The following is an 11,274-nucleotide window of genomic DNA, read 5'->3' on the forward strand; positions in this document are numbered from 1 at the left end:
TGACTCAAGAAGCGATTAAAACGAAAGCATTTCATTACGTGCTTTATTGGGAACATCGTTATACAGCTGCGAAGACTTCCAGAGGGTCCAAACGACTTTTCATGCAAGTAAATATGCACACGGGTTTGCGCTTTGCAGCAGGAAGGAAGGCGCCTCAGGCAGCTGAACTTGCAGCGGCCAGTGTCTTGTTCAGCAGCTCGCGGAGCGCCTCCGGAGAGGTCACGGGCGGGCTGCATTTGAAGTCCTGGCACACGTGCGCCACGGCTGGCTTCTCCGGAGGACCGCTCCGTGCCATTTGCGCGATGTTTGCGTTGTTGCAGTCCCAGAATTCCATTTCTTCTGCGTTCCTGGGATCGATTTGGATTACCTGGTCCAACAATAAGGTGCCCAAAGTGAGAATGATATGACTAGCTACCAAAAATTATGCGTCGAAGACTATAGATTTGAAGGAATAACAAACACATCGACTTCATGAATCAGACATGCAAAATGGTCAAATAAATTGACTACCTGGCCCAATCGACATTAGGTCCTTGTTTGTAAAGAGAAGGAAATGCAGCAACGGCTATGGCACGAATGCCCCGTGATATAGGCATGATTAGCGGACAGTAACCAAAACGAAACAATAGGACCACAGAACAATTGTTACTCACTGTTCTATTCGGATCATATGACGAAAATGCAGCTGCTACCATGTCATGGAATTCTGCAGATCCTTTCTCCCCCACCAACACAACCTGCTTCCTTGATGGAACAGAGAGCATGTCTGCTGCGCAACACATCAAAGGCAGTGCTATACTAAGTTGCCGTAGTCTTGTCTCGAAGACCGCCTGCGAAGCAGCAATTGCAAACAACAAACATAAGCAAATATGTTGTTCAAAGATATATGGCTCGAAGCATGACGGCTTGTATGTAGAAGCATTTTGGAACTCTTATGTTGTTAAGCTACATTATTTTGCTTAAAACACGAGGCCGAAATGAAACCATAATACATAGTTCCCTGTTTCACAATGCATACTAACCAAGCCTCATGTTAGAAAGAAGTTCTAATATTGGCATCTATTTCAATAGGATAAACTGTATCCACAAAACATGTCATCAACAAATGAAAATTCCCCATCCTATCATCGTTATCTTCTAGTAAAAAGAATCATATATACTACGAAATGACAATTACTATGACATTGGAACATAGTGCCTGACACCCGGCTGCTACTAGAATGTAGCCTAAGCATAAAATAACCACATACCAAGAGATGCTCAACATTGAGCTTGTAACCAGTAGATTTCGCTGCATCAAATATACTGGATAATCTGATCAAGTTGATCGCTGCAACTGAGTTACCAGAGGGCTCTGCACCATCATAATCCTCTTTAACACGCAAGAGAACGGAAGGGTCCTCTCCAGGAGTATTAAAATAGCCACCTCCTTGTTTGTCCAAAAACAACTCATCCTACAGATGCCAAAAGTTATGACTCTACATGATGTAATGTATGGATTCAAAAAGCGAAGATACAACACTGAAGTGTTTAACGAGTACAATTAAATTGCCTGAGTGACTTGCAGTTGGACAGCCCACAGAAGCCACTCTATCTTTCCACCAAACTCGTAGAGATCCAGCAAGCCATTGATCAGGAAGGCATAATCATCTAAAAATCCTGGTGCTTTTGATGGCCCATTGCGATAGCTATGATGCAGCCTTTTTGAGCTTGCATCATAAAGTTTTACCTTTATAAAGTTCGCTGCCTTTTCTGCAACTTCAAGATATTCAACTGGCTGCAAAAATTTCCAGAAATATAATTTGTCAACAAACAAATTCAGGTGCTCATAGCTATAGTTGGAGACTTTGAGTAAGTAACATTGTGGTGTGCAGCTTAAGAAGACAAATTTCTCCTGACACATTTTCATCCTATACACATGAAATGGCAAAGAACCGAATATGAAGCAATAAAGAGAATAACTGGTTCAAATATGATACACAACATCATTCTACTTCCTTTCACAAGTAAGGTGCACCAGAGTCACTTCCCACATAATATTTCTGAAATACTATCATGGATGCCATGGATCAGTTTGAACAAGGGAAGATATTATAACACATGGCAAGAGCGAAATGAGTACTCCTGGAGGTCATACCATATTGATTATGTACATAAGTATTACTACAGTAAGACTGTGAATGAAAGATGATGGGATGCATTATCCGGAGGAAGAAGTGTAAAACCTTACATTGCATCCAGTTACTGGGAAATTGAATCTGGTTCCAGTTGGTCCTGATTTCAGAATTTTTGAAGCCCTTGCAAAAGCAGATATTGCTAGTCCATTCCATGAAACAATAACCTAAAACTAATTGTAGTCAGTAGATTGTAGACAGATTAAAATGAGATGTGACAGACAGGTAAAGAGAACCTTGTCATCCAAATGAGGTCTTGGCCTTTTAGACCTGATATCAAACAACTTCTGCCGACAAACCCCCAGGATTTGAGAATATTCATCAAGAGACTTCCCAGACTTTGATGCCATCAAAGAAGTTGGTTTTCTTTCAATCAGCACATTTTTACCTTTGAACTCATTGTGGGGATCACTCATTGGTGAAAGATCACAATTTCCAGATGATTTAACATAGTAATGATTCTTGAACAGCTCTGCATTCTCCCCAAGTGTGTCCTCGATCTTTGTAAACAGGCACATGTTAAGCATGAAACAAGTTCTAAGCCAATGAAGAGAACAGGATATATTATGTGGATATTCAAGAAATGACACATATCAACAAGCAGGTATCAATGAGGCTTTAGAATCCCCCAAGCCTGGGAACCCATTTTTGGGTCCCATCTTGCAAAATTTTATATATATTATGAATTTTACATCAAAACATTAAAAATCAAAATTAAAAATAGAAAAATCGAGTGCAGTTTGCCTGAAATGATATTAGGAGTAATTATCGTATTCTGAAACATAAAATAAACTTAAATACTAAACAGACAATAGTGACCACAATGGTCATCTAACTGAATGCAACTAGGTGTGAAGAGCTTGAACATGTGCAAATCAAGTCCAAAGCAATGCCAGTAAAAAGTGTAAAATTCCACAGATGAACTCAAGCTTGGCATGCAGGCTTCATGTGATCTTGATAACGGTATGACAGTTTAAACCATTGGCCCATTTTCTAGGGAGTGATCAGAAGTACACATTATGTTCAAAAGTGGATGACAAATTCACATAGATGTACCTCATTACTGGTCCACACATAAAAAGCCCCTTCCTTTTTTCTTGGAGCACCCTCATATTCTGCACTGTCAGCATCTTCTGCTGAGAAGATTTCACCTTCTTTTCCTATCATGTCTCTCCTCAAGTAATCAAGTATGTCGCGTGCAACTGTAGAATAATACTCATCTCCCGTAATCAGAAATGTATCCAAGTATACATTTACTATCTGTCCCTGGTCGTACAACATCTTCTCAAAATGTGGAACTGAATGTGAAGGGGACACGTGAGAGGAGAGTTCTGCAAATTCCTGAAGAAATTTCTCCTTGAGCTCAGAGCCAACTTACCATGCCAGCATTCATCCACACTATATCTGTGAAAGCCACCTCCGACATGGTCATGAACTCCACCTCTTGCCATACAGTCCAATGTGTGAGTTACCATCTTCTTTATGTTATGGGCTTCACTCTCCTTTCCAGCCTCCATGTGTTTACGAAATTTATAGAGCATTATATAATCTTCAACAGGTCTTGGAAATTTGGGTGCAGAGCCAAATCCACCAAATTTTGGATCGTAACTGCTCGTCAACTGCAAGGATATAAGGTGAAAATCTGGTAAGGAAGAGAGCAGGTTGTCAATGTAAATCCATGGTTTTCAAATTGTCTTTATAAGCAGAACTATGTTAATAACATTGTTTAGCAATATTGTTACAAATGCATTAAAAAAGCAGCACTCGTCGTGGCTCGTTTGGCTGCTTCAAAGATACATGGTGACGGGGGCAACTTTCAGTACTTTTATATTTGAATTCTAATCCTGAAATTCATCCACTCAAGACAACAAAATCATGTCCATAAACTGACCAAGTAAAACATGAGAATTAGTCGACACCATACTCAAGCATGCTGTAAAGACATATCTACATACCAGATTGTTTTAGTTCCTTCGGAACACGTAACTGCGAGAACAAGTTTTAAATTATCCACATTAAGTCTTAGAAGCTCCACACTGGAGACTGGACACTCATCTGAAGTTAGAATAGTAAGGATTTTTGGTAGCTTAATAAACAATGGAAATCAGGACCTAGGACTCAGCATCCTGGAGGAGATATGGTTTTGTAGCTGTATATAGTTACACCAATTTGCCAATCTTGCTGGTAGTTGAGAATGTATCACTGTGGTGGTGCAAAATAATATATAATCAAGTTCTTTTCAAACCTTTTCAACACATTCATCTACAGAAACAACAGCCAGATCATTTGGCAGATCTTGAGAGTTAGCCTTTGCAGATAATGCATCCCTAAGTTGTTCGATGACCAGATTTCCTGTCCGCTCGAGCGCGTCACGTTTAGTTTCCCAGGCTTCCTTGACCTTCCTGAAGAGAAGTTATGCAGCAAACAATCAGAAGTTAAGCTCCTGCAGTAATAACTTCAGAACTCCAGCAACTATGCACTTCAGCCGATACCTCAGTACAGTCTTGAAGCCTGGTCTTCCATACTTATCATCTGGTGGAAAGTACGTACCACCCATCAATGGTTTCAAATTGGGTGACAAAAAAACACTCAAAGGCCAACCACCACCACCATGTAGTGCCGATACATATGTCATATATACCTAAAAATATGTGAGGTTATGGTCAACAAATAACCCAGTGTGGCACCCAAATAAACACCCTTTTTCAGCTGAGCACACAAATAAGGGTAAAAAGGGAATTGCAACTTCCCTATAAACGGATCCGATGCACGGGAACACCAAAAGCAGCTTACCTTATCAACATCTGGGCATTCTTCACGGTCAACCTGTCAAAACTAATAATCAGAAACAAAGCAGTATGGTCACATTGCATGTGTGTAACTTCCACACACCAAAGAGAGGTAACAAGTGAGATCAAACCAAATAAATGTTTAGGGATCCAATATCAGCAACGCAGTACCTTGATGCTAACAAACCAATCATTCAGCAACTTTGCCACCTCCTCATTCTCAAAGGACTCCCCCTCCATTACATGACACCTTTGGAATTCAGCCCCCAAAAAGTTAACAGAAACTGAAGTTAACATCGAGCATATAGGAATGTAGAGCACGAGTCATAAATAGCAAAATGCATAACGCCAAGTTGCCATCAAAAGAAATATAGAGATAATAAAGACTCACCAATGGCATGTGCTATAGCCAACTTCACGGGTACATCCATGTTTTCCATGAAGCAAAATAAGAATGTTAAACAAAGAACATTTTGGTTTGGCTGAAATTAATTTGACGAATTCGGCAACATTTTAGCTTAACTTTCTCTTGACAACACCATCATTCCACGGTTATATGGAACAATTTATCATGTCACACACACATTAGTGCACGACGCAGCTATAAGCCTACAACAGTTCGAAGCCAATTGCATCAGGAGAGTTCATACTTGAGAGGAAGATGGGGACGTCCTTGGCGCGAGCCTTCTCGAAAGCCTCGTCCCCCCAGGGATACCAATCAACCTGCGCCAAGCAAATAAAATTAAGCGAAGCGAGAGCTGAATACTCACTAAGCTACTAACGCACGAACAGAAGGGCAGTCCTCACCGGGTTGTGCGCGTGCTGCAGCAGGTAGGGGCTGTGCTCGGCGGCGAGGCGGTTCGGCTTCCGCCCGCCGTGGGGCGAGGACGAGGACGCGGATGACGACATGGCGGAGGAAGAGGCGAGGATGCGGAGAGGCGAGCGGGTCGACGAGGCGGCGGCGGCGGCGGCGGCGGTGAGGCGGTGGCGAAGGAGAAGAGTGGAGAGCATTGGGGGAGGGGCGAGGAGGGGGCGGGGAAGGTGGGAGAAGAAGACCGGCGCGGAAGCGGCGGGGGACATGTGGACTGCGCCTCCAGCGAGGCCTGCATCGACTCGGCAACCGCTGACGCCCACAACGGCAGCGCGCAGTGCTGCCGTGTCACTGTCTCCTCGTTCTGGATCATGTTTGTTCTAGATTTTTTTAAAAAACCGCAAGAACAATTTTCTATTGGTACAGTCGAAAAATACAAAATTACAGCGGGGAGGCCATAGCCAGTTAGACTCACCCGATTTGATTGGAACATTAACGTGGGTAACCATTCAACTCGAAACCGCCAAACTCGATCGATCTGATTAGGACATCAACACGACCCCACCACTCCACTCGATAACGGCAGCCGGACCGAAGCCTTATCATGGCATCCACCAACAATCGCCGAAACCTTCAAGCGTAACCCCGTTTTGACAAGAACCGAGAGAAATAGATTGCACCGCACCAAGAAGGTCATCGCTATGCGGGACCCTTCGCCGTAGTGCCACTGCAACACCACACTCCACCCAACAGAGTGAAACCATCAGATCTGAACCTCTCGCAGGCTGCCTCGCAGTCGCCACCACAATAGCACAAAATGTGCGGGGGTCTCGCAACATCCGTCGTTGGACTCTGCCTCGCTCTCGTCGCCTTGAAAAAACACCACGCGCGGGGGCCTCGCCACGTCCGCCACAGTATTCCATATCACGAATCCATTTCTTTTGTCGCCATCAGAATGGTGAGCAATGTTGTCCTGCTTCCTAAGGCTTCTATCAAATAGCCAAACTACCACCGCAGGTCGACCTCGTCTCGTTGCTCCACCCGTGCACATAGCCTCCGCCGCCAAACTGCCACCGCAGGTTGATTTCGTCTCGTTGTTCCACCCGCGCACGTAGCCTCCGCCGCCGTGTCAGTAAGCTAAAGTAGTCGCTTGTGCGTCATGTTCTAAATTGAATAAACAGATAAATTTCAAAGGATTTTAATCCTATAAAAAAAATCTCTAGGTGGCTCTTTAGGAGGAATGAGCACCTACAAATTTTCCTGACGGAAGGTGCTTCATTATTCTTCTCTTTATTGGAAATTTAAGTTCAAAGATGAATGTTAATAGTCTAGCATTTTTAGAGTTCGTTAATGGTCTAGCATTCCTAACAACATTTCTTGGGCTGATTTAGTACTGTGTTTGCCATGAACAGAAGGTAAGAGCACTCGGTTGGAGAAAAAGATAGAACACGAGTGGAACTTTTTTAAATAAGAACACAGGTGGGACTCTTTTTTAAGGAAAATAGAAACATGTGATATGTTCGACATTTTTCTTAAATACAACTTTGTTAACTTTACTCTTCATTTCAAACAAACATCGGTCAGCTGATTGTCATCTTCAAACTTCCACCCCAAGTTCAGAAGGAATTATGTACATAAAACCTGAAAAAATTGCGATATTACAGTTCATGAGGAAAAAATTAGCATAATATTGTGCAAATTACGGTTAACATGATACTTCGATTGCGGTAGTCAAGAACACTGGCCTACGTGTCAGTGCAGCTCTCCATCCAGTTGTCCCCGACGCCTCCCTCGCACGCACGGTCCTCGAAATGCCACAAATGCCTCCGCTCGCGCGTGAATCCTCCCTTCCCGAATGGCCAAACCCCTGCTACTACCCCTGACCGACGAATCGATCCTCTTCCCCTGACGGCAGCCGGGCACTCGCGCCTCCTCCCGCCGCCGCCAGAATCCTTCTCTCGTTGGTGCGCTCATCGCCACATCCGCTCGACTGCTCCACCGGACTGCTGCCGGAGTGGGGGATCCGCCCGTACTTTGATTGGTTTCTTCATTTCTCGGTAAGGAAGCTCGACCTTGCCTGGTTGGATTGGTCCAAGAGTGTTTTTGTCCGCCCTGAATTACTGTCCCTCTTAGTTTTCTTCAGTAGTGAATAGTGATCTGTAAGCGACTAAGCGTCTGTTTCTGACGCTGCTGTAAAATATTTTGCGTTTATTAACGACAAAAAAACGCATCTCAGTAACTGCAGCTCGTGTAATATGAGTATTATGCACTGATTAATTTTGTAAATGCCTTGTGCCAAAGTCTGTCTTAGCCGTTGCACAAGATTTAGTGCCATTAGCATGTCTATTTGTTCCGATTCTTCCTGTATTTGTTTCAGATAGAGAAGGCAACTGCTCTGAAGAAAATATCGAATAGGGTTTTAGCTGTTATTTATCCTATCCTGCTATGAAATTAAGCCAGTTATTTTACTCTACACGCTGCTGTTTTATAACTTTCCTATTAAACTATGAATCAGCTATTTTAGTCATATTGGGATTATCCATTTTTTTTCCTTGTATGGATTAACAGCTCTGTAATAAACTAATAGGATGGTTGATTCCCCCTTTTGCAGTGCCTTCTTCATCCTGGATAAATCATGAAGTCCATTGGCTTCATTGGATCGAGAGCATTGTCTATTCTTGGGGTTGGTGCTTCTGGCCTTTTAAGCTTCGCTACGATAGCATCTGCATCAGATGAAGCGGAGCATGGGTTGGAAGCCCCAAACTATCCCTGGCCACATGCTGGCATTCTTAGCTCTTATGATCATGCATCGTAAGTTAAACAAATAAACATGTTTTTGTTGAACAGGAAACTGGCATCATTCAGCCATCCTGCTGAGACATTTGCCTTATCTGCCAATATTTTTTCTCTTTAATTTTCATGGAAAAACTTATGAGCAGAATAAGGCGTGGACATCAAGTTTATCAACAAGTATGTGCCTCCTGTCACTCAATGTCTTTGATTTCATACCGGGATCTGGTTGGTGTTGCCTATACGGAAGAGGAAACAAAGGCAATGGCTGCTGAGATTGAGGTGGTTGATGGTCCTAATGATGAAGGTGAAATGTTCACACGCCCAGGTAAGCTGAGTGACCGTTTTCCACAACCATATGCAAATGAGCAAGCAGCTCGATATGCAAATGGTGGGGCATACCCCCCAGACCTCAGTCTAATCACAAAGGTGAGACTGGACTCATGGTTGCATTTGATGCAATGTGTCATTTCAGGGCTGTGTGTTTGCGTCTAACTCGTGCTAATACATATTTGCAGGCCAGACACAATGGCCAGAACTACGTGTTTGCTCTTCTCACTGGTTATCGTGATCCACCTGCTGGTGTTTCGGTAGCACTCTTTCCCATAAATAATTTGCCATTTTTTTTGTGTGCTGATGGACTTTGGTGGTTCTCATATGTGTGCTTTCCTGCTGTTTACTTTCCTAGATGCGTAGAAAATATGGACTATCTTGTGCTCACGCTATGGCTTTGTATCAACTTGTATATGGATACATTGGTCTGACATTGCCACATGATATTGCTTCACTCGTGTGTAACCTTTTATTAAACTCACTGGGGTTTCAACTTTAATCCATGACAATTAGTCTCCAATTAGGCAGATCTTCCTGTTGATGCATACAAGTTTTTCTGTAACTAATCAAGCATCCGGATGTTTGTTTAAAAGCTCTGTTCTTTTCCTTTTAGTGCTGCTAAAGAGCCCTTTTATGTGTGGGTCATCCTATAGGTAGGGTCTAGTAACCCACAAGATATCTGCACAGCACCTTTGCATTTTCCTCCTCTTTTCTGCTGTTAGTTTTGAATGTTGAACACAGCAAAACATACTTAATTAAGTCTGGAGTTTGTAACTGAACCTTTTTAGAACATATTTTGCTTGTAAGTTAAAGAATTATTAGAATTTTTCTGCAGATAAATGTTGAAAGGATTATGTTTCTAGTGTATATGCATGAGATTGTTAGCAAGTGGCTTGTGTTGGTCACTGTTAATTGATACTGTATTTCGACAGTTAACTTATTTTTGCGACATAACCTTCTGTTGTTGATTTAAAATTTAGATTCGTGAAGGCTTGCATTACAATCCCTACTTTCCTGGTGGCGCCATAGCGATGCCCAAGATGTTGATGGATGGAGCAGTTGAGTATGAAGACGGAACTCCTGCAACAGAGGCCCAGGTAACTCTTATTCTTTACAACCAGCACCGTGGAATCAAGTTTGGGCATCACACTAAAAAGGATGTATTTATTATTCTAATATGCAAATTCCAGATGGGCAAAGATGTTGTCTCATTCCTATCATGGGCGGCGGAGCCTGAGATGGAAGAAAGAAAGCTGGTATCTTCTTGCAACCTCCCGGCAGAATTATCTTCTGTTCTGATTGCCAAGTATAACTTTTTGCGTCTGGTTGCATTTTTCATCTCGTGATTTTGTACTAGATGGGAGTCAAATGGATTTTCCTGCTCTCGCTCGCGCTTCTGCAAGCTGCATACTACCGGCGCATGAAGTGGTCCATCTTCAAGTCCCGCAAGCTGGTCCTTGATGTGGTTAACTGAGGACTGGTGCCTCATTTCTTCAAGGATCCAGTCCATAATTTGAAGTATATGGAATAACCTGTATACATTTCGCATGCCTGAAATGTATATTTCTTGTTTACCATTACCCTCAGCTGTGGGGGACTGGGGGTTGCTGTTTTCGGATTTTGCCCGGATAATGCTACCAGCTAGCATATAGTAGAATGTATGTATATATAGTCGATACAGCTTTGAAGTCATGATATGTTTGTGCTTTTGAACTCCTGCAATGTTCAGTGTTTCACTGGGGAAATAAATTGTTTACGCTACCTCTTTTGCTATATGCTGTTACATACACATTTTCTGAATTGCTTGATGAAAGCCCACATTGAACTCTGAACAAACATTTTTCAAATCAATAGCCACACCAGACCCTGCACGAAGAAAATGGAAGAGGTGCATACTCTGTTCTGCTCTGCTCCACCCGTCGTGGCTTCGGGCAGACGGCAGCATCGAAGCTGTTCATCATGGCATACTGCCGAGTGGGCACCCCATCGCTCCTCGCCGGAAAGCCGTCGAGGCTCCCCGGTGCCGACGAGTTCACCCCGCGGCAAAGCTGGTGTTGCACGCCGCCGAACGGCCAGTGGGCGGCGCCGCCATTCTCCAATCTTCAGCGCTGCCTCGTCCACTTCTCCAAGACGACCAGGAACCGCTGATCACCTCCGGGCAGGAAGCGAAATCCTCGGCATCAGCAGACATGGCGCTGGCACCACGGGCCTCGGATCTCCAGCGAGTCCATGTCGCTTGCGGGCTGCGGCGGCGACGGCGGACGGGAAGCCATGGGCGTCAGAGCAGAGGGAGGAAGGTGCAAAGCCGATTTTCTGGATGAGGGTGTTTCTGCAAATATTTGGATCGCGATTATTAATCGCGATCCAAATAAGGGGG

At 43.5% G+C, this 11,274-nt stretch overlaps 2 protein-coding genes across 3 annotated transcripts; one reads left to right on the plus strand and one right to left on the minus strand.

The window, feature by feature from the left end:
• Window positions 1-13: 13 nt before the first annotated feature.
• Window positions 14-6,069, minus strand: LOC101777327 (spermatogenesis-associated protein 20). Of its 2 annotated transcripts, XM_004971135.3 has the most exons (15): window positions 5,771-6,069; window positions 5,614-5,686; window positions 5,355-5,376; window positions 5,135-5,213; window positions 4,968-5,000; window positions 4,667-4,815; window positions 4,420-4,576; window positions 3,553-3,793; window positions 3,231-3,472; window positions 2,411-2,674; window positions 2,231-2,341; window positions 1,553-1,777; window positions 1,251-1,454; window positions 654-830; window positions 14-367 (listed from the first exon to the last, which is right to left on the minus strand). In XM_004971135.3, the coding sequence occupies exons 1-15, from the start codon at window positions 6,041-6,043 to the stop codon at window positions 155-157; spliced, it is 2,463 nt and encodes an 820-aa protein (XP_004971192.1). In that variant the 5' UTR covers window positions 6,044-6,069; the 3' UTR covers window positions 14-154. The 2 variants fall into 2 exon arrangements, with proteins under 2 accessions (XP_004971192.1, XP_022682833.1); XM_022827098.1 differs by lacking the exons at window positions 5,614-5,686; window positions 5,771-6,069 and having other exon boundaries at window positions 35-367; window positions 4,968-5,009; window positions 5,355-5,382.
• A 1,459-nt stretch (window positions 6,070-7,528) lies between these two features.
• On the plus strand, window positions 7,529-10,670 carry LOC101761267 (cytochrome c1-2, heme protein, mitochondrial). The gene is made up of 7 exons (XM_012846197.3): window positions 7,529-7,831; window positions 8,386-8,585; window positions 8,714-8,993; window positions 9,083-9,154; window positions 9,878-9,994; window positions 10,088-10,153; window positions 10,255-10,670. Exons 2-7 carry the CDS (start codon window positions 8,410-8,412, stop codon window positions 10,369-10,371), a joined length of 828 nt encoding a protein of 275 aa, XP_012701651.1. The 5' UTR covers window positions 7,529-7,831; window positions 8,386-8,409; the 3' UTR covers window positions 10,372-10,670.
• Window positions 10,671-11,274: the final 604 nt, after the last annotated feature.

The sequence above is a fragment of the Setaria italica genome, chromosome V, assembly GCF_000263155.2.
Source record: "Setaria italica strain Yugu1 chromosome V, Setaria_italica_v2.0, whole genome shotgun sequence".
NCBI lineage: Eukaryota > Viridiplantae > Streptophyta > Magnoliopsida > Poales > Poaceae > Setaria > Setaria italica.